This window comes from Heteronotia binoei, chromosome 1 (genome assembly GCF_032191835.1).
Source record: "Heteronotia binoei isolate CCM8104 ecotype False Entrance Well chromosome 1, APGP_CSIRO_Hbin_v1, whole genome shotgun sequence".
Lineage (NCBI taxonomy): Eukaryota > Metazoa > Chordata > Lepidosauria > Squamata > Gekkonidae > Heteronotia > Heteronotia binoei.
The window spans coordinates 1576243-1599428 of record NC_083223.1 but is presented as its reverse complement, the minus strand read 5'-3'; the positions used below and the strand labels follow the sequence as shown (position 1 = coordinate 1599428).

The window sequence follows — 23186 nt, the reverse complement described above, 5'->3', positions numbered from 1 at the left end:
GAAGAAATTGGGTTGAGTCATACAAGCCCTTCTTAGTTTATTACAGAATCCCCATTTTCCCTCTCATCTTGGCTGGTTTATACCATTGTCTCCGGTGTCATTTCTTTTGTCCAGCCCCTCATGCAAAGAATATCAGTGGATCCAGTCTATAATCCACCAGTACAGCCAGCAACCAGGACAATCAAAAACTGGCGTTGGGGCTGTGAAAGGTCCCATATGCTAGTGCCAGTAGTCAAAGCTGCCTGTTGGCTGTTGTTTTTTTTTTTTTTTTAAAGGACATCCATCAACGTCTCTTTCTCTAGATGAGTCAGGTTTTGTCTGCAGCCTCCTACCATTCTTGGCCTTTGGAAAACCTTCCCAGGGAATGCAGAGTCTGGAGAACTTCACCTCTGATGTTTAAAGCTTCACGGTGCTTTGAACCTTGCTGTGAATGCTGGAAGTTGGCTTAGAGTCAAAAGTAAATGGCTTTCAGAATCTCGCTGCTGCTGGAACGTTTTTACCATAAATGTTAAGTGGGGCTTGCCTCCTGTGACTTTTTGTGCAGGGCTGAAGTCCCCCTGCTCTTGGAAGAGCTTGTTCTCAAGGACATCTTAAGCAATCAGTTCTTGTCGCCTGTTGTCCTGACAGGCCCTGTCACTATAATGGAAGTCTGTGGTTTAGCCGACATATCTTGTTAGAAGTATTCAGAAATATAGTTTCTGAAGATAGCCATGTTGATCTGCAGTTGATCTGCAGCTACTGGGCTCAGATCAGGTATATACAGCTTTCTTGCTATATGTGTTCTTCTTGCCCTTAAAAACAAATGGCATTTTGGATCAGGCCAGTGGTCCCTTCAGCCCAAGAATCTGTGTCACACAGTGGCCAAAACCCAGGCACCATCAGGAGGTCCACCAGTGGGGCCAGAACTCTAGAAGCCCTCCCACTGTTGCCCCCCACCCCCAAGAACCAAGAATTCAGAGTATCACTGCCCCACACATAAGGACATAAGAGAAGCTGTGTTGGGTCAGGCCAGTGGCCCATCCAGTCGAACGCTCTGTGTCACACAGTGGCCAAAACCCAGGTACCGTCAGGAGGTTTACCAGCAGGGCCAGAACTCCAGAAGCCCTCCCACTCTTGCCCCCCAAGCACCAAGAATACAGAGCATCATTGCCCCAGCCAGAAGAACATAAGAGAAGCCGTGTTGGGTCAGGCCAATGGTCCATCCAGTCGAACACACTATGTCACACAGTGGCCAAAACCGAGGTGCCATCAGGAGGTCCACCAGCAGGGCCAAAACTCCAGAAACCCTCCCACTGTGGCCCCCAAGCACCAAGAGTAGAGAGCATCACTACCCCAGATGGAGTGTCCCATCTAGACCTTGTGGCTAATAACCCCGATAGACAAGTGCTCCATATGTTTGTCCAGTCCCCTCTTGAAGCTGCCTGTAGCTGCCACCACTTCTTGTGGTTGCAATGAATTCCACATGTGAAAGGATTCCCATAATCCCATTGTTACTCTTGAAATGAGGGGGTTGGGAGGCATTGCTGAGAGGAGGGAGAGTTAAGAACATAAGAACATAAGAGAAGCCATGTTAGATCAGGCCAATGGCCCATCCAGTCCAACATTCTGTGTCACACAGCGGCCAAATATATATATATATATACACACACACACACACACACTGTGGCTAATAGCCACTGATGGACCTCTGCTCCATATTTTTATCTAACCCCTTCTTGAAGGTGGCTATGCTTGTGGACGCCACCACCTCCTGTGGCAGTGAATTCCACATGTTAATCACCCTTTGGGTGAAGAAGTACTTCCTTTTATCCGTTTTAACCTGTCTGCTCAGCAATTTCATCGAATGCCCACGAGTTCTTGTATTGTGAGAAAGGGAGAAAAGTACTTCTTTCTCTACTTTCTCCATCCCATGCATTATCTTGTAAACTTCTATCATGTCACCCCTCAGTCGACGTTTCTCCAAGCTAAAGAGCCCTAAGCGTTTCAACCTTTCTTCATAGGGAAGGTGTTCCAGCCCTTTAATCATTTTAGTTGCCCTTTTCTGAACTTTCTCCAATGCTATAATATCCTTTTTGAGGTGCGGCGACCAGAACTGCACACAGTACTCCAAATGAGACCGCACCATCGATTTATACAGAGGCATTATGATACTGGCTGATTTGTTTTCAATTCCCTTCCTAATAATTCCCAGCATGGCGTTGGCCTTCTTTATTGCAAACGCACACTGTCTTGACATTTTCAGTGAATTATCTACCATGACCCCAAGATCTCTCTCTTGGTCTGTCTCTGCCAGTTCACACCCCATCAACTTGTATTTGTAGCTGGGATTCTTAGCCCCAATGTGCATTACTTTGCACTTGGCCACATTGAACCGCATCTGCCACGTTGACGCCCACTCACCCAGTTTGACTTCTTGAAGACCCCCTGATATGTTCAGGGCCTAGTTGAGTGAGTAGGTTGGGAAATCTAGTTGTGCTCTTAGCCACTGCACTTGCACATGGGACGCAAAGAGGGACTGAATGACATTATTCAGTAACTATATGGATGAGGGTTAAACGGGCTTAAAAACGAAACCGGGTAAGGGTAGATCCAGGTGGGTAGCCATGTTGGTCTGAAGAAGAACAACAGTTTTGAGTCCTGTGGCACCTTTAAAACAAAGCTTAAGACAAAACGAGGCAATGTTAGACTCCTGTCAGACAAGAGGCGGGGCCACTTACTCATTATTACTCTTGCACTTTTCGTCTCTGCCTTGGGACCCCCTGTCTTCCCAAATCATGGTGAAGGCTGCCTGAGCTTCTGTGACACTGACCTGTCCAAAGAGATCCTGTTCTGATTAAATATGATCATTTCACTAGTGAAGTGACAGTGCGGTTCGAAGAATGCTTTTCCCATCAATAAACCCTGCTGTACAAAAATGGGGCTGTCTTCTGAGTAGGCCAATATTGCTCTCTTATGTCCCATTCACAGTATTGCAGTGTGCAAGAGCAGGCCTCAGATTCAGTGGGAGCTCACAGGAGCACAACTCCTGAACCTTTGAGAGTTCCACCTCCTCTTTCTGAGAGTTCCACCTCCTTGTCCATTGAATGGTAGGTGCAGCTGCAAAACAATCCCTGGATGAGCTCCACCACCTATTTTCCTACAAAACGATCCCTGTGCAAGTACTCTGGTTCTAGAGCTATGAGGTTATTAGGCAATTCTCTGTTCAGGATTGCACAGTATAATGCACAATGTTGGCACTAGATCGATGGCCATCATTTGAGAGGTATATTTATGCGGGTCTTCTCAGAAACGGCAGACGAAAGAAGGCGCACAGTCTGCTTACAGGTGCTGCCGTGCGGACTCTGTTGAGAAATGTCTGCCTTTGAAAGGGAGCTGTTGTTTGCTGGAGGATCCAAAGTTCTTTTCATTTGAAAGCCTGACTATCTCTGCTTTTGAATAGATCTCATCTTTATTTCATGAAATAGAAAATTTCCAGGGCTTCACAATGAACCCTTTATTTCTCTTCGCATTCTGGAGGCAAAGTTGTCTTCCAACAAAAATGTCAAAGCGCATTTTTTTTTCCCGAACAACATGTCTGACCATGTTTAAATGTGGACTCACACATGTTCATGATTAAACTTGCAATGGGTGCAACATTTTTTGTGTTTTAATTGGGTCACCCAAGTGACCCTACAGTGAACACATCTTAGTACTTAGCCTTGTTCGCCAATAGGGAATTTGCAGTGTGTCACAGAGGACTTGTCCAGGAGCACCTTAAAGACTAACAAAATTTATGGCAGGGTATGAGCTTTTGTGAGTCACTGCTCATTGTCTGATGGAGGGAGCAATGACTCACAAAAGTTCTTCCCCCGCCACACATTTTCTTAGTCCTTAACGTGCTGCTGGACTCCTGTTCTTTTCTTCTGTTACAGACAAACATGGCTACCCATCTTGATACAGAACAGTGATTTGTAAATTTCTCCTGTAAGGAAGTAAGGTGCTTCAAGGTCAACCCATTTTAAAATCCATAGAAATTCTTGATAGAAATACGCGGAGAGGCGTATATTTCCCCCGTCCTCCAAATTTCAGCAAAGGGAGCTTTAAAAAACTTGATACGCCATTTAAGATTGGTCAGTTAAGAAGTTTAGAAATGTAATGGATGTATAACTTACACGGCCTGGGACTGACATACCTACGGGACTGCATCTCCCCATATATGCCCCAGAGATCACTATGATGTGACACACAACATCTGCTGACCAGCCCTGGCCTGAAGTACGTCCATCCTGCCTCAACTAGGACCAGGGCCTTTTCGGCCTTGGCCCCAGCCTGGTGGAATCAGGTCCCCTTGGAGATCCAGGCCCTCGCTGAACTATTACCTTTTCGTAGGGCCTGTAAAATGGAGCTATTCTGCCAGGCCTTTGATTGAGACAGTGGGCATCCTACTCTATCAGGCGTTCCTTCCACTGGCTGGCTCTATGCTGCGGTGCCATCTCTGCTGTAATATTAAATTACCTTTTTACTGTGCCAGACTCCTAATCTATATGTTTTAATCGTTATTTATACTGTTTTTATAATGATGTTATCCGCCCTGGGCCCTTTCTGGGATAGGGCGGGATATAAAAAGTCTAAATAAATAAATACAAACTTGCCCCAAAATTGGATCCTTAAAAAAGAAAAAGAAATCAAGGGTCATGCCAAGAGTACATCTAATCTGTTTTTGTTTTAAACAGCATTGGCCAACCTCTAGTTTCTTGGAAGCTCCTAGTTTAAGCCTGGTTTGTAAGCAAGGTACAGTTTTGTTCAATATAAATACAGCTCCCCCAATAGCAAAACCCTGCCAAGTTGTGCATAATGGTTGTGTGGTGGTGGGGTGGGGGGGGGGGGACAGCATGCAAGCTTCGTGGTTTCTTAATCTTGTTCTTGGGCCAGGCAAGTTTAATCATTTGAACACAGCACCCTGTATATGTGACCAAACTTTGGTTGAAAATGAGCGTGTGAGTGGGTGAGCATTTGGTGTCCTCTGAGAAGGGCGCAGTGGAAGACCGAGGACTTAAATCTGCTCTTGCTGTTCCTTGCTGGTTCTGTCCCTCACTCCCTTGCTCTTGGTGTTCCTTGCTGGTTCTGTTCCTCACTCCCCACCTCCTTCATCTCTGGCAGAGGGAAAATGCTTAGGCATTGTCAAGGATGGGCTTCATTAACTTTTCCCAAGTGAAGGAAGAGCTGGCGGTGAAGGGCAGGACTTCAGAGCAGCTTCATCCAGTGTTTTGTGGTGCTGGGAAGCATCCGTCAAGTTGTAGCCAACTTATACTCATCCTGTAGTGTTTTCAAGGCAAAAGATGTTATGAGGTAGTTTGCCGTTGTCTGCCTCTGCATAGCAACCTGGGACTTCCTTGGTGGTCTCCCTTCTAAGCATTAACCAGGGTTAACCCTGTTTAGCTTCCAAGGTATGGCAAGATCAGACTGGCCTCTGTAATCCAGGCTTGGTGTTTGGTTAGCAAATCATGTATCTGACGGTTTGGATCTGAAAGCAGGATTGGAGCGTGTCCAAAGAATGTGGTTCAAATTTTGTGTGTGTATAGTTACTACAATAGAAGATGGAAGGTGGAGAAGGTGACTGTGTGCAGTCTCCTCTTAGGAGAGTAGTTGCCAGTATATTAGTGTTGCCCAGGGGTTGTTTTGTAGAAAAATAGGTGGTGGAGCTCACCCAGAGATTGTTATGCAGCTGCAATACTATTCAATGGACAAAGAGGTGGAACTCTCAGAAAGGTTCGGGAGCTGTGCTCCTGTGAGCTCCCACTGAATCTGAGGCCTGGTGTTGCCCATGTGTTTTGGCCTGTTTACTGCTAGTAGTATGTCTTTTTTGTGTGTTCTGTTTCTGCTCCAACTGGGATATTCTATGTGACTTTCTCCCTGGGTACAGGCAAGCTTTGGTACTGGTTTTTCATTCCTTCTCATTGAAACCCGTAGAATAGCGGTTTTGTTGGTGGCTTTGGTATTGCAGGAGTGGCATTTTCCCCTTCAGCCATGGAATGAGTTTGGAATTAGAAAGTTTGGTGGTGTGCTTGAAGGCGGAGGAACAGTGATTTTTGGAAAATGTGGAGATGAAGAAGATGACGACATTGGATTTATATTCCGCCCTCCACTCAAAGAGTCTCAGAGCAGCTCACAATCTCCTTTATCTCCCTCCCCCACAACAGACACCCTGTGAGGTGGGTGGGGCTGCGAGGCCTCTCACAGCAGTTACCCTTTCAAGGACAACTCTTGCAAGAGCTATGGCTGAACCAAGGCCATTCCAGCAGGTGCAAGTGGAGGAGTGGGGAATCAAACCCGGTTCTCCCAGATAAGAGTCCGCACACTTAACCACTTAACCGCACACTTAATCACTGGCTCCAAAATGGAACCAGCTGATGTCCATAATTGCCCTAGAGACAGCTTTTCTGAAGAACGTGGATGTTCTACATTTAGGAGCAATTCTGGGCATTATACCCTGTCTTAGTATGTTTCAGGGACGTCTGGCTGTCTTTTTTATTTGCAAATGACACACTGATCTCCGGTCTGATAAGTGTAAATCCATACCCTAAAGCCATGTTGGATCAGGCCAGTGGCCCATCCAGTCCAACACTCTGTGTCGCACAGTGGCCAAAAAACCCAGGTGCCATCAGGAGGTCCACCAGTGGGGCCAGGACACTAGAAGCCCTCTCACTGTTGCCTCCCCAAACACCAAGAATACAGAGCATCACTGCCCCAGACAGAGTTCCAGCAATATGCTGTGATTAATACCCACTGATGGACCTCTGCTCCATATTTTTATCTAACCCCCTCTTGAAGCTGTCTATGCTTGTAGCTGCCATCACCTCATGTGGCAGTGAATTCCACGTGTTAATCACCCTTTGGGGGAACAAGTACTTCCTTTTATCCATTTTAATCTGACTGCTAAGCAATTTCATTGAGTGCCCACAAGTAGCAACCTTGGACTTCCTGCCATCCAAGTGCTAATGAAGGTTGATTCTACCTAGTTACCAAAATCTGTCTAGTTTGGGCTAGCCAGGATATGCCAGTCAGGGGTTTTCCCCAATTCTCAGTTTCAACGCTGGAAAGTGATGCGGTGAGAAGTCATATGCTTCAGTAAAGCTGTGGTATTGAGGGATGTAATCAGTGCTTGTACAGAAGACTGTTTTGTGTACCAACTTGGGCTCCACAATGGAAGAGAAGTTGGATGAGAAGTCAGAGGGAAGGTCCATGGCTCAGTGGAAGAACCGCTGCTTGGCATGCAGAAGATCACAATTTCAGTCCCCAAGTTCTATGTGAAAGACCTGAGGGTTCCCCCGTAGTATACTTGGGAGAGGCCTTGACTTGGTGGGATTGCTCTGTGTATAGAAGGTTCAAGCTTCAGCCACTGGGACCTCCAGTTAAAAGCCAGTCTCTCTGAAGAACTGCTGAGAAATGGAACTGTCAAGAGCATACGTGCATTAGGACAATTGAATGATGCTAATTGCATCTTCTCCATCTTTTTCAGTCTCTTCACCACCGGCTCCTCTTCTCCAAAGGCTGATTCTGCAGCTGGTGCTGATCAGGCTGTAGCCTAGTTCAGGGGTGGCCAACGGTAGCTCTTCAGATGTTTTTTTTTTGCCTACAACTCCCATCATCCTCAGCCATTCACCGTGCTGGCTGGGGCTGATGGGAGTTGTAGGCAAAAAACATCTGGGTAGCTACTGTTGGCCACCCCTGGCCTAGTTCATAGTGCAGTCCTAAGCCCATTGCCATCCATGGGTTTAAAAGCGAATAGCTCTGTTTAGGATTGCACTGCTAGTCTCTTTGCTGCGTGAGCGCAGAGGAATTAGAGTAATAGAATTAAAGTGTATCACAGAAGCAAAACCGCATAGGGGTTTTTGGCGAAGTCTTGACTTCCTAAAGCAATATGAGTGAACTTGCGTGGTCAGCTTAGTCTGAAATATTCTCCACCACTCCCTGTTTTCATTCAGCTTCTCTATGCTGTCATTCCTTCTATTTCTATTTTTTTCCCCTTCCCAAAATTTAAATTCAAAGCATGTGATTCCTCCTTGACGAACAGGAAGTATAAAAATCACTTTTCTCTCTAGGCTGCTTGGCTTGGTAGGCTCTACGGCGTCTGCCGCCACGGGATTGCTAGTGGTTGACCTTCCATCTTTGTGGCCCGCTAATGGCAGGTTTGCAGAACTCTGAACTAATTTCCTTTGGTTGGGCTGTGCTGCCAAGATGTGAGCAGGGGAAGAAAAAGGAAGAATATGTGGAAAATCATACCAGATTGGCTATGAGAGAGTCTGCTTTCCTTTCTGCCCCCCCTCCCTTGTGGTAGCTAATAGTTGACTAGTCATGTTGCCTGCATAGAAGGTTCTCTTCCTCCATTTTTTTCTTCTTCTTGTGATTCCTTTCGGCTGCCTCCCCAAGCAGAGGGCCATGTCAAGGAACTCCATTGTGACTCCACAGGGTCGTGTATGTGGATATGGCCTTCAGTGACGACCATGAACATAGAGCAGTTGGGAGTCCAGTAGCATCTTTAAGACCACAAAGTTTAATTCCAGGTATAAGCTTTTAGTGTGCATGCACACTTCGAAGTGTACATGCACACAAAACGTTATACCCAGAATTAAACTTGGTCTTAAAAGTGCCACTGGACTCAAATGTTGTTCTGGTGCTTCAGACCACCTGGATGATGAACACAGAGGCTAGAAATCACGGTGTCATTGGTTATCTCTGTGCACACAGTTCACGTCGTATTGGGTTTCCATGACCATGATTCTGTACCTAGAATCATCGGGCAGAGGGAGAGAGAAGACCCGGTTTGTTGTGAATTGGCCCAAGAAATACTGACACGGATGGGGGTAAAATTCTAGCAGGAGCTCCATTGCATATTAGGCCACTCACCCCTGATGTAGCCAATCCTCCAAGAGCTTACAAGGCTCTTTTGTGTAAGCTCTTAGAGGACTGGCTACATCAGGCGTGTGTGGCCTAATATGCAAAGGAGCTCCTGCTAGAATTCCACCCCTGCAGTTAGGGAAGGAGATGTCATAACCAAGAAAGGCACTGTGTAAGACTGAGAGATTTGCATTCCAGGACGCTTGAGCAGACCTCATTTAGTGTGTGTGCTGCTTTCTCTTTTCTTGCATCCTGAACTCAGGCTGTGCTGTTTCTCTCCCTTTAGCTGCAGAGGAAGGTCACCTGTCCCACACTGTACATGTGTTTGAACAGAGACTTTTAGGGATCATTTTGTAACACTTAGGGCTTCCTAAAGAAGAAAACAAGAGTCATCAGGTCTCTTCAGTATTGTTTTGCTATATAGTCCCTTGTCCTTCTTCCTTTAGAACAAACCCATTCATCACACAACGCTCACATTTACGGGATTTCTCTGGGAGAGGGATACCCTCTGTCCATTTTGTTTAATACATCTTAAGTTCACTGTCAGAAAGGGTTGTAGCTCATTGGTAGAGGTCAGTCTTCAAGCAGGAGGTCTTCGGTTCAACCCGCGGCATCTCTAGCTGAAGAGATTCTGGGAAGCAAGTCAGGTAAAGGTCTTAGCCAGATGTCTCAAGAGAGATGTTGCCAGTTATGGTAGACTACGGGACTGAACAAACTGAAGGTGTGACTAGGTGCAAGATGGCTTCCTCTGTGTTCTTGTGGCGTCTTGGAAATATATGGAGGAGACACAAGTCATCTGCCATCTGAGCATCTTCTTGGTTCACATGTTTTGACTAGAAATGTGATTTGGGATAAGAGTTCTTTTTCTGTTGTTACAATTCCATCTAACATGAGCCTGCCATCTTTGTGTAGATCTTTGTGATGCTCACAGTCATGATATTTGCTGGGCCATGTGTATTTACCATAGACATCACACTGTCCACTGGATTTTTCAGGGCTGATATTCACATATGTGGGAGCTGTGTGCAGGTTGCCTTGGTTCACACAACACGGCCATGCTCTTTGGGATGATTACGGGTCACACGTGCTCCTGATATGTGCAGTTAGTGGACTCCCGGGATATGTGTCTGAAAAGGCCAAATATAATTGAGAGATGGGTGGCAAAAGTGGGTGTGTCTCAGCCTCTGGAAGTAGCTTGGCCTTATATCTCCATCTTTTTTAAAAAAATTGTTATTATTTGAACCAATATTTTATTTTTACTTTGCACCATTCAAGACGGGTGGTCGTGTTAGTCTGTCTGTAGCAGGAGAAAAGAGCCGGAGTCCAGGAGCACCTCCAAGACTAACACAATTTGTGACAGGAGAGGAGCTTTTTTGAGTCGCTGCTCACGTTTCCCGATCGGGATTGGTAGACGTGTTTGCCTGCAGCAGTAGGGAAGTGCAGGAGACTGACAAAATTTGTGGCAGGGTGGGAACTTCATGAGCCATTGCTCACTTCTTCAGCTAGATCAAGATGGGTAGCCATGTTCTTCTGTCTGGAGCGGCGGAAAAGAGCAAAAATCCAGGAGCGCCTTGGAGACTTAACAAACTTGTTTTGCGTTGTTGTGGTTCATAATAGCATTTAATACTTTAGGTAATGCCGTTCTTGGCCAGCTTTTAATTATCACTGGTCCGTTGTGGTTGTGATTCTTAATTGTATTTAATAGTTCGGATGATGCTCTTCTTGGTCAGCTTTTAATGATCACTTAGCGAAGACGGCTTTCTCACTTTCTGCACCATTGTGCCTTCAGGTGCCTTCGGGTAGATTTTCATTCAGTAGCCAAGTGCTGCTAGCATGCACCTCATAAGGCAGTGTTAGATGGTTGCAGTCGCGAGACTGAACGACAAAGTGAAATACCACAGGTAGATACCATGTTCCAAGCAAATGTGAAATATTAGGAGTTGAGGGGGTGGGTGGGGGGGAAGTGCCTAGGAACCAAGCCCTGTGGAGTGAGGAAGTGTCTAGTGTTCTGACCACAAAGATCTCCTAACTGGCTTCAAAACTTCTAAATTGTCTCTGAAAAAATGGATTGTGCATGTTTTTGTGAAGGTAGATAAAATGAAAACTCGGTCACTTCTGGGAAGGGAATGCCAAATGTCATTGCTGTGCTGAGAAGGCAGGTCACCTCTCACTTATACCTGCTTGTCTGGAACTCTCCCCGTGGAGAGCAAATAGGCTGCAGCAAGGCAGCCGCTGTATACAGCCCGAGGGCTTTATAAATACTGTGCAAAAGGACATCATGTTAATAGATGGCTAATCAGAACAAAGTGCGGGCGGAATCGCTGGAGAGCTCCAGATATTTATTTTTTTCCCACCACCCTCTAATTGCTAGTTGTGTGTCTTGCTTTGGTTTTGAGTTTCTTCTAGCCTCAAGAGTTTAAGGTGAAAGTTTTTTTTTTTCCATTGGTGTTCTGACCAGACTCCCTTTTCCTTTCAGTGTGCAGCAGCGGGGTAGTCATCACAGCTAGTAAAATGCAAAGAAGGCATTTTAAAAAGTACTTAATTAAACAGCTAATGCACTATATCCTCCATCGTTATATCGTAAGCCTGCAGGCAAGGCCCTGTATTTATATATTATATATATACACACACATATTTGTACAGTACCTGAATCTACAAGGAAGTTTATAAAAATAAGAATATTTATTACTGTCCCAAGCACCAAATTATCTGCTTTTCCCACAGTCAGAGTAATCCTGTATAAATAACTCTCCTGATGATTCAACTGTTTGAGGAGATGAAACAACACTTAACTGTTGCCTCTCTTGCATAACAGCGGCATCAGCGTTCACCAGAAGGCACGAAGCCAGTGACTGGCTAAAGAGTGCATAGAACACGGATGGCTAAACTGTAGGTCAGAAGCTACATGCTTTCGTGCAGTATTGTGTGGCTCTCAAAGCCTTCATCATCTGCTTCTCCAAGTCAAACCAGCCGGCAGATTGGAGAATCCATTTAAAGATGCTTCCTTTCCACCTCTCCTTCCTTCCTTCCTTCCTTCCTTCCTTCCTTCCTTCCTTCCTTCCTTCCTTCCTTCCTTCCTTCCTTCCTTCCTTCCTTCCTTCCTTCCTCAAACATCTGAGGTTTATTCTTTGTGGCTCTTATGTTAATCAGGTTTGGCCACCTCTGGCATAGCGCATCCATGGTGGGATGGATATAGGCGCATCCATTCGCCCATGGCATTCCTGTCTAGAAGTGAATACTTGTGTGAGAGATGGGCACTTTCACATGCTTGAAATAATGCACATTCAGTCCTCTTTGCAGCTGGATTTTACTGCGTGGAACGGCGAATGGTTTCTGGAGTGGATTGAAACTGTAATTTGGCATGTGTGAAAGTGCCCCTTGATGTGTGAAGCAGCCAGTTTTGAGTTCTGAAGAAAGTTGAAGTCTTCTGATGCTGCTGTCTGCTAGGTATCCTCACACTTCTGGTCCACACACACACCCCGGTGTAGCATTCTTGCATCTTCTGCATACATAAAGCCAGTTTCCTTTTCAGATCATTCACAGATGCCTGCTTTTGCAGTTGAGAGCAGCAAGTGGCTAATTCCTTTTTTCTTCCTCTTGAAAAGATGGAGATAACATTATCGAAAAAGCTTCTCACTCTGGAATGATCAACCCCAGCCGGCAGTGGCAGACCCTGAAGCAGAACGCAGGCGTTGCTCACTTTGAGTACCAGATTCGAGTCACGTGCGACGAACATTATTATGGCTTCGGCTGCAACAAGTTTTGCCGGCCGCGGGACGACTTCTTCGGACACTATACTTGCGATCAGAATGGCAACAAAACTTGCCTGGAAGGCTGGATGGGTCTCGAGTGCAACAAAGGTTTGTAATTGTATTTCCAATCTGACTGACGGGAGCTCTGGTTACCCACCTACTTGTTGCGTGGCTCTCCGGGTCACTTGAATGCTAGAGATCAAGGTTTTTTGGTGGTCATAATTATGCGAGTTTGTTGCACTATGGTGAGCCATCTAGGAAGAGAGTTGTGTTGTCACTCCACCCTGATCCTTGCTCCTGGGGTTTGGGAGGACTTTGTGTCTAGAAATAGATTGTGTGTATTTCCTCTACTTGCCCCAGTGAATTCGATTTTTTGACCAAAGGAGATTGAGACATTCCAAGTTGTAGCCAAGTTGTAGATTTGTGTATCTCCTCTACTAACTCCAATGAATTAGGATTTTTTTGACCAAAGGAGATTGAGACATGCCAAGGTGTAGCCAAGTTGTTGATTCCATTCCAAGTTGTAGACAAGTTGTAGATTTGTGTGTTTCTTCTACTAACTCCAGCGAACTAGGTTTTTTTGACCAAAGGAGATTGAGACATGCCAAGTTGTAGATTTGTGTGTTTCCTCTACTAGCTCCAGTGAACTAGATTTTTTGACCAAAGGAGATTGAGACATTCCGAGTTGTAGCCAAGTTGTAGATTCCATTCCAAGTTGTAGCCAAGTTGTAGATTCCATTCTGAGTTGTAGCCAAGTTGTAGATTCCATTCCGAGTTGTAGCCAAGTTGTAGATTTGTGTGTTTCCTCTACTAACTCCAGTGCACTAGATTTTTTTGACCAAAAGAGATTGAGACATTCCAAGTTGCAGCCAGGAGAGTTCTAGGTTTGACAAGTGCCAAGAGAGTCTTCAGTTTGGTGGTGTTGCATGTGGAAGTCCCAAGTTCAGGGCCCAGCATCTCTGGAGGGAAGTCTCTGTGCAAGGCCTTTGGAGAAACTTCTCATTGGTCAAATAGACTTTCCTGGACCAGATGGGCCAGGTCTAAGGCAGCCTCAAATGTTCACGATACAGCAAATGGGACTGATCAACTGCAGGGTATTTCAAAGCATGAACAAGACTGACATTCTCTCCAGTTATGGAAATGAGACCTGGAAGACGCTGGATTGTTTTGCATCTGTCCCTATGGCAGCTCTACATTGGAATAATAATAATAAAGCTTCGAACTGAAGGTTGATCAGGTGTGCTTTTGCTTAAGCGCTAGAAGGATTGTTGATTGCAACATATGTAAGTTGGTTGCATGCTGGCATGATGCAGGTAGTAGCTGCTTAGAAGTGAATGCAAACATTTCTCTTTCCTGGAAAAGAGCAAAAAGTCCAGTAGCACCTTCAAGGCTAACCAAATTTGTGTCAGGGAATCATAGAGTCATAGAGATGGAAGGGACCTCCAGGGTCATCTAGTCCAACCCCCTGCACAATGCAAGAAACTCACAAACACCTCCCCCTAAATTCACAGGATCCTCATTGCTGTCAGAGGGCCATCTAGTCTCTGTTTAAAAACCTCCAAGGAAGGAGAGCCCACCACCTCACGAAGAAGCCTGTTCCCCTGAGGAATCGCTCAACTGTCAGGAAGTTCTTCCTAATGTTGAGCCAGAAACTCTTTTGACTTAATTTCAACCCATTGGTTCTGGTCCTACCTTCCGGGGCCACGGAAAACAATTCCACCCCATCTTCTATATGACAGCCCTTCAAATACTTGAATATGGTGATCCTATCACCTCTCAGCCACCTCCTCTCCAGACTAAACATCCCCAGCTCCTTCAACTTTTCCTCATAGGACTCGGTCTCCAGACCCCTCACCATCTTAGTTGCCCTCCTCTGGACCCATTCCAGCTAATCTATATCCTTCTTAAATTGTGGTGCCCAAAACTGAACACAATACTCCAGATGAGGTCTTACCAGAGCAGAGTAAAGCGATACCATCACATCACGTGATCTGGACACTAGACTTCTGGGATGAAGTTTTGTGAGTCATTGCTTCTTAAAATACAGCTCGAATGCTGTAGAGCACAAAATGGCTTTTCTTTAAAAATGAAAATTGGTTCCGTGATTTCTGCCTTGTTGATAGGGGGCCTTCGATAGGGGTAGGTGGGATGTGTTATGAGCCGTTCTTTTTGGCATTCTGGGCTGGCTGTCATCGGGCATTAACCTGCCTCAGTTTCTTTTCCAGTAGACTTGAGACCTGGGATCTGTTTGAACCTTGGATTTAGCAGGATTACAGTGCTAGCTAGAGATTAAAAACGTTCCCACGAGGGTGAGGGTCTAGGAAAGGGTCTGTTTTTGCTGATGAAAAACCCCTCTTTTAATTCCTTTCTCCTCCCCCCCTCCTCTTTTTGCAGCCATCTGTCGTCAGGGTTGTAGCCCCAAACACGGGTCTTGCAAAATTCCTGGAGAGTGCAGGTAAATCGAACAAGTCTTCTCTTTCTCAAAGCACGTTGAAACTGTTCAAGTTCAATGCGGGAGGGGGGGGAGAGGAGGCAGAGTCGGGCACTTATCCTGCATTCTTGCTGTTAAGTGCAACATGCGCTTCATACCAGCCCTGGAGAAGTAAAAGCTTAACAAACGGAGTGGTAGCCATTCTTTGGAGATCTTCCTTGCTTTCGAGTGCCAGCTCTTGCAAAGCGGGGAGGGTGTGAAGGCCCCCAAATCAGCAGCTGTTTCAAAATGAATTCTTTTGACTCCTCATTGCATTTTCCTCAGTATTTTTAATTTCAATAATGCTTCCCCCCACCCCCTTTCCCCTTCCTTCAGTGTCTCCCCCGCCACCCATCAATAAGCAAGAGTTGAGTCATTTTTTAGCATGGGATTAATGCAGCCGCTGAGTTCCTCTGCTGTGGGAGCCAGGCCTCAGAGCGATGAGAGCTTAATAGCTTGGATGGAATCTTGTCTGTAGGCACTGATGAAGGCCGAGTTTTTGCTCTTGTTCTTTGAAGTCTCTTCTGTTCTGGCCAGTAGACAGTGGGGGGCGGGCGCGGGTGGGGGGGGGGACGAAGAGTACATGCAGCCAAACAGTTGAAGGGTTTTTGTTTTGGAAAGTCAAAGGTTATTGCACATTATTTCAAATATAAAAGAGCAGGTATTTCAGTCTTGTTTGGTGGAGGGAAGCTACTGGATCTTGGGGGTGCATATGCCTTGGTTATTTTATTGCGGGCTGTCTTTGGGGTTGGCGACACCAGTCATGTGTTTTTGGGGTCTTCTCCAACAAAGCAATGTGTCCCCAGTCTTGAAAGGAGCCGAAGGCAGCCTGCTGTCGCATAACGGAAGCCAGGTAGGAATGGGTACAAGGACATGAATGTTCTTTGTTTCCAGTGGTTAACTTCCCCACCGTCTGTTGAATATCAGCTGAAGAGAACCCCAGGGAAGGAAATTTCCAGCTCTGCCCCAATCCTGGCTCACCTTGACTGACTTAGTTCTCTGTGGTTACAATTAGGGATTGGCCCGGACCAGGAAAGTGGAGGTTCAAGGTCTGTGGGGTTTATGGACCCCCGGCCTACAAATCTCCACATTTAACAGACTGGATTGTGGCCTTTGTCTGTGACACAGCACGGCTTACAAAGCCATTTAAATGGAATGCATTCCCTTTAAATGGCTTTTGCAAGGCTGCATGGTGTGTGAATGAAGGCTGAGCAACAACTTCATCCACTTCGAGTGGGTGAAGCTGCCGCTTGGCCTTGCCAAAGCCATTTAAAGGGAACATATTCCTTTTAAATCGCTTTTGCAAGCCCTGCCAACATGGACCTTTCAAACCTCCTGGGAGGCTCATGGGAGGTCCATGTTGGTAGGATGGCACGGACCGGGCTCACAAATCACAAACTGGGCCCAAATCCCTGGAAAAACTAGGCCCATGATCCAGTCCACACCCATTCCTAGTTCCAGTGCTGGTGATCCTATGGAGAACATCTGGAGCAGAGGTCCATCGGTGGCTATTAGCCACAGCTTATTGTTGGAACTCTGTCTGGGGCAGTGATGCTCTATATTCTTGGTGCTTGGAAGGGCAACAGTGTGAGGACTTCTGGTGTCCTTGCCTCACTGGTGGACCTCCTGGTGGCACCTGGGTTTTCTGGCCACTGTGTGACACAGAGTGTTGGACTGGATGGGCCATTGGCCTGATCCAACATGGCTTCTCTTATGTTCTTATATTTGGGGCAGTGATGCTCTGTATTCTTGGTGCTGGGGGGGGCACAGTGGGAGGACTTCTGGTGTCCTGGTCCCACTGATGGACCTCCTGGTGGTGCCTGTTTTTTTTGGCCACTGTGTGACACAGAGTGTTGGATTGGCTGGGCCATTGGCCTGATCCAACATGGCTTCTCTTAGGTTCTTATGTGACCCAGAGTGTTGGACTGGAGGGGCCATTGGCCTGATCCAACAGGGCTTCTCTTCTGTTCTTATGTGACCCAGAGTGTTGGACTGGAGGGGCCATTGGCCTGATCCAACAGGGCTTCTCTTATGTTCTTATGTGACACAGAGTGTTGGACTGGATGGGCCATTGGCCTGATCCAACATGGCTTCTCTTATGTTCTTATGTGACACAGAGTGTTGGACTGGATGGGCCACTGGCCTGATCCAACATGGCTTCTCTTAGGTTCTTATGTGACACAGAGTGTTGGACTGGATGGGCCATTGGCCTGATCCAACATGGCTTCTCTTATGTTCTTATGTGACACAGAGTGTTGGATTGGCTGGGCCATTGGCCTGATCCAACATGGCTTCTCTTAGGTTCTTATGTTCTCTTACGATCCTCTTCCTCCGATTGTGAATTCTGTAGACCCAAAGAGTTTATGAATGTCCTGTGCCACTTTTGACCTAACCATGGGGCTCTCCACACAGATAGGTACGATCAAGGGAATGGAGGAAGAAGAAAATGTGGCCCCATCCTTGAATAGGCAGGGGATCAGTAAAACCGTGCTTGTTGACTCATCAAAAAAAAAAAATTGTATCTCAGCATTTTCTGGGATTAAAGAGGCAATGAGTTTTAGCGGCTTTTCATCTGTTTACCTAAAGCTGTCATGCATTCAGAACTGAGAGGAGGTGTGGTGTGGTGGTTTAAGAGTGGTTAGGATCTGAGAAAGCAGGTTCGAATTCCCTCGTATGCCACGGAATCTCGCTGGGTGACCTTGGACCGGTCACACACTCTTAACCTGTGAGGATCAGATGGAGGAGAGGACAATATAAGCTGCTGGAAGTCTCCCTTGGGGAGAAAAGTGAGGCACAAGTGAAGTGAATGAATATTGCACATAAAAGTGCAAAATTCATTCACTTCACTTAGCCAGTTTGGTGTAGTGGTTAAATGTACGGACTCTTATCTGGGAGAACCGTGTTTGATTCCCCACTCCTCCGCTTGCACATGCTGGAATGGCCTTGGGTCAGCCATAGATCTCACAGAGGTTGTCCTTGAAAGGGCAGCTGCTGTGAGAGCCCTCTCCAGCCCCACCCACCTCACAGGGTGTCTGTTGTGGGGGAGGAAGGGAAAGGAGATTGTGAGCCGCTTTGAGACTCTTCGGAGCGGAGGGCAGGATATACGTAAATCCAATATCTTCATCTACCTCACAGGGTGTCTGTTGTGGGGGAGGAAAGTAAAGGAGATTGTGAGCCGCTCCGAGACTCTTCGGAGTGGAGGGCGAGATATAAATCCAATATCTTCATCTACCTCACAGGGTGTCTGTTGTGGGGGGGGGGGGGAAGGTAAAGGAGATTGTGAGCCGATCTGAGACTCTTCGGAGTGGAGGGCGGGATATAAATCCAATATCTTCATCTACCTCACAGGGGGTCTGTTGTGGGGGAGGAAGGGAAAGGAGATTGTGAGCCGCTCTGAGACTCTTCGGAGTGGAGGGCGGGATATAAATCCAATATCTTCATCTACCTCACAGGGTGTCTGTTGTGGGGGAGGAAGGGAAAGGAGACTGTGAGCCGCTCTGAGACTCTTCGGAGTGGAGGGCGGGATATAAATCCAATATCTTCATCTACTTCTTCTTCTACTTATGCTTCACTTTTGCACATAATCTTGCACATAAAAGTGCAAGATGTGATAATCTACAAGCACACGGGCAGGATAGCCAAGGCTGGCTCGATCTCATTAGATCTCGGAAGCTAAGCAGGGTTAGCCCCGGATAGACCTTGGGTGGGAGGGCTCTGAGGAAGTCCAGGGTCGCTACATAGAGGCAGACAGCAGCAAATCACCTCTGAACACCTCTTGCTTTGGAAATCCTGCAGGGTCACCAGAAATCAGCTGCAATTTGGTGACCAAAACCCCCCAGAACCAAAACACTCTGTATTTGTCCTGGGCTTGCTTCTTCCCACCCCTTGATATAACGCATGAAGCAGTCCTTGGAGAACCCTGACTCTCCCAATCAGAAGAGAAGGGAACAGGGTCGCAGCTAGATCTGTCTGTGCAGCCTTACAAAGAATCGAGCCATTTTTAGCTGGGCCGGATCCCAAGAGGCGTGTGTGCAAAAGCTCGCGGAAGATTTGTGTTTCTGTCGTTGGGCTCGAAGTGCCTTCCAGGGTTTGCCCGCATTCTTTTCTAGCCAGAACAACAGGCTTTGTTTCCAGAGCCGAAGCCTGGCTCTGCTCTCGCCTCCCACTTGCTGCCCAGACATGCACTCGGGGCCCTTATTTACTTAAGGTGCAACTTTCCCACACTTCCTCTGCAGAGAATTCCGCCAGCGGAGCTGCCCTTCCTGATACCCCCAACCTCCTCCGTGATCTCCTTGGGTTCAAACAAAGAAATAAGATCATATAATTCTCCCTCCCCCCGCCCCAGTTTGAGTCAGGAGGAGCTATTGTCTGCTACGTTACAGATGCAGTAGAGTTTTAAAATGAAAACGCCAGCCGGTGCATGATGCATAGATGTTCCCCTTTCTAAGTTCATATGTATCCCTCTTCTATGCTGAAAGTGATGCAGACCGTTCAGATAAAGGGAATGAGATGGGTGAATCTGCTGCACAAGGAAAATGGAGCTGTCTGTGTTGTTGATTCAGAAAGGCAATGAATTCTTCTGCTGAAATCGGTCATTGTGCACTTTTTGAATGTGTTAGACCTCACCTATCCAGTTTGGTGTAGTGGTTAAGAGCCAGTTTGGTGCAGAGGTTAAGTGTGCGGACTCTTAGCTGGGAGAACCGGGTTTGATTCCCCACTCCTCCACTTGCAGCAGCTGGGATGGCCTTGGGTCAGCCATAGTTCTCTTATCTGAAAGAACTGGGTTTGATTCCCCACTCCTCCACTTACAGCAGCTGGAATGGCCTTGGGTCAGCCATAGCTCTCTTATCTGGGAGAACCGGGTTGGATTCCCCACTCCTCCACTTACAGCTGCTGGGATGGCCTTGGGTCAGCCATAGCTCTTTTATCTGGGAGAACCGGGTTGGATTCCCCACTCCTCCTCTTGCAGCTACTGGAATGGCCTTGGTTCAGCCATAGCTCTCTTATCTGAAAGAACTGGGTTTGATTCCCCACTCCTCCACTTGCACCTGCTGGAATGGCCTTGGGTCAGCCAGAGCTCTTGCAGGAGTTGTCAGCCCCACTCACCTCACAGGGTGTCTGTTGTGGGGGGGAGTGAAGGTAGAGGAGATTGTGACCGCTCTGAGATTCAGAGTATAGGGCGGGATATAAATCCAATATCTTCTTCTTAAGTGCATGGACTCTTATCTGGGAGAACCCGGTTTAATTCCCCACTCCTCACATGCACCTGCTGATGTGACCTTGAATCAGTCACAAGTTCTTGCAGAGCTGTTCCTCCCAAGAGCAGTTTCTGTCAAAGCTCTCTCAGCCCCACCTCCCCCACAAGCTGCTCTGAGACTCCTTCAGATAGTAAAGGGTGGAGTATAAATCCAATCTTTTCTTCCTTTTCTTAAAAAATTAAGGTTGGGCAGCTGAAGCTTTACTAAAATCAGGCTAGGGGAGGTGGGGGGTGAAGTTTCTTTGCCCCCTGCTCTCTGAGCAGCATCAGGACCTCCAAGGCTGCCAGTCCAGCCTCTGTCTGGGGAGGGATGGTGGCTCAGTGGTAAGAGCATCTGTTTGGTAAGCCAGCTTCAATCCCCGGCATCTCCAACTAAAAAGGGTCCAGACAAGTAGGTGCGAAAAACCTCCGCTGGAGACCCTGGAGAGCTGCTGCAAGTCTGAGTAGACAATACTGACTTTGATGGACTGAGGGGGGTCTGATTCAGTAGAAGGCAGCTTCATATGTTCATACATCTATTCTGTTTTGTTTAGAAGTGACTCAGTGCACACGGCGTTCCGTGGAATCTTGATCTTTGAGTCTTTTTGTGTCTCCTATCAAGAAGGCGCTGCTCTCTGGGTGCTCTGTTCCATGTTTGTCGGGTGTATCAGAACATCCTGAGGCTTTGAACCGGGAAGATTCCAAGCAGTGTTCTTAAATAATAATAATAATAATAAATAATAATTAATTAGGGGAGTGGTTTGTCATCTGAGGTTTCTTAGATGGAGAGTTAAGACCTTCTTGCTTGCTGTGGGCGTTTAGGCTTTGGACCGGATCGCGGCTAGTTTTCCCATGACAAAGATTTGCTGGTCTGAGCGGAGCTTTCTTTAAAAAAAATAAAAATCAAAGGCCTAACTGAGTTCGGATGGAAAACATTTATTATGATAACTTGGGGGAGGATTAGTGGATAATTGTTGCTGATCTCTAGTTCCCAGGTCTTGGTAATGAAATGTGCTTTTGGGTTAACCCCTGATTTCATGCTATCAACCTGTTTCCTTCCTTCACCCCTTTCCAAATATTATTTTTTTTAAAAAATAAAACAGCAGCCTCTTTTATCTTGAGCTTTTTCTTGGGGATGTTTGTGTGTGGTGACTCCTTGGGCACCGGGTTGGCTTCTGCTCACTTTGTCTTGCGACATCCAACTGCTTTCCGTGGCTAAATGAATATTTAAAACAGAGAGAAGCATTTGATTCAACGCGGAGAGATTAAAATCACCTTGGATCTTGCATTCATTGTGGCTGGAGCGCGTCTGGAGAAGACGGCGTTGCCTTCGCGTTCGTTCTGAACAAACAGCGACTCATGTGGCTGTATGCACACACTTTCCCAGTTTTGTCAAAATGGAAACGTCAGCATGGTTCAGCTGTCCTGTGACTGCGCCGGCAGATTAATATCTCGCGTCCTTTTAAATTCAGCGCATGACCCCTGTTGCTCCGAAACAAACAGTATTTGACTAGCATGCAAGGGAAATGCTCCGTAGCTGGCTGCTGTTGCCTCTTGGCTTGTTTGTGTTTCTTCTGTGGAGTCCTAAAGTCTTGTATTCATGAGCATCATTGTTCTTACTGACTCCTGCCCTGTTCCCCCGCCCCTTATAATCCATTTGTCAAAGCCCACAGATTGATCTATAGTGCACCCCCACCCACCCACCCTTCCTCCCTCTCTCTCTCTCTCTCTCTCTGTCTCTCCCATTTCCATGAGCTTCAGAATAGCTTATTATTGTCTTCAATGGCATCACACTGGGGCCCCCAGAACAGTTCTTCTTTTGTACAACAGCTGCCTTTTTTGGAGGCCTTGCAGAGCAGCCAACACTGTTTGTTTACGAGAAACCACCAACTAGTCCTTGAAGGATTTTATTTAGGAGAAAGAACAAGAACCGGGAATCTCAAAGTTACTAGTATCTTAAAAAAGAAAAAAGAAAAAAATCCTTTTGGAGGAATTAATTCCCAGCTCTGTTTCTTTGAAGGTGTCAGTACGGATGGCAAGGCCAATACTGCGATAAGTGCATTCCTCACCCGGGCTGTGTCCATGGCACTTGCAATGAACCGTGGCAGTGTCTCTGTGAGACCAACTGGGGTGGCCAGTTCTGCAATAAAGGTATGCAGGCGTCTGCAGGGAGCCAAACGTTGGGCTCAGAGGGCTGGTAAACAGGGTCAGGGCTGTGGGGAGGCAACTGAACCAGGGAACGGTCTGTTCTTTGTGCTGCAGGCTTATGTCCCTGGCTCAGTGGCAAGCCCGCAGGTGGTTTACGGCTCTGTGCAAGGAGCACTCTGTGGACCATGCAGGGCCTTTCCCGTGCACTTTCTCTCTCTCTCTTTTTTTTGCTTATTTCTGACTGTGTGTTGTTGCATTCCAGATCTGAACTATTGTGGGACTCACCCGCCGTGTTTGAACGGAGGTACCTGCAGCAACACCGGCCCCGACAAATATCAGTGTTCCTGCCCAGAGGGCTACTCAGGACAGAACTGTGAAATCGGTGAGAGTGTACTCAGGGGCTCACTTGTTGCTGTTTTGTTGGGAGGGGCGGTGGCTGAGTGATAGAGCATCTGCTCAGGAAGCAGAAGGTCCCAGGTTCAATCCCCGGCATCTCCAACTAAAAAGGGTCCAGGCAAGTAGGTGAGAAAAACCTCAGCTTGAGACCCTGGAGAGCCGCTGCCTGTCTGAGTGGACAAGACTGACTTTGATGGACCCACGGGGGTCTGATTCAGTAGAAGGCAGCTTCATATGTTCATATATATGGGAGGAACAGTGGCTCAGCGGTAGAGCATCTGCTTGGTAAGCAGAAGGTCCCAGGTTC

General features: G+C 46.8%; 1 protein-coding gene across 1 annotated transcript in view; it reads left to right on the top strand.

Annotated features, from left to right (window-relative positions):
• The window catches only part of JAG1 (jagged canonical Notch ligand 1), an 80419-nt gene that overhangs the window by 24102 nt on the left and 33131 nt on the right, over positions 1–23186 (top strand). The window contains exons 4-7 of the mRNA XM_060262249.1: positions 12483–12737; positions 15024–15084; positions 22356–22486; positions 22746–22865. Of these exons, the coding sequence (XP_060118232.1) occupies positions 12483–12737; positions 15024–15084; positions 22356–22486; positions 22746–22865 (567 nt within the window). The remainder of the gene's footprint in view (positions 1–12482; positions 12738–15023; positions 15085–22355; positions 22487–22745; positions 22866–23186) is intronic.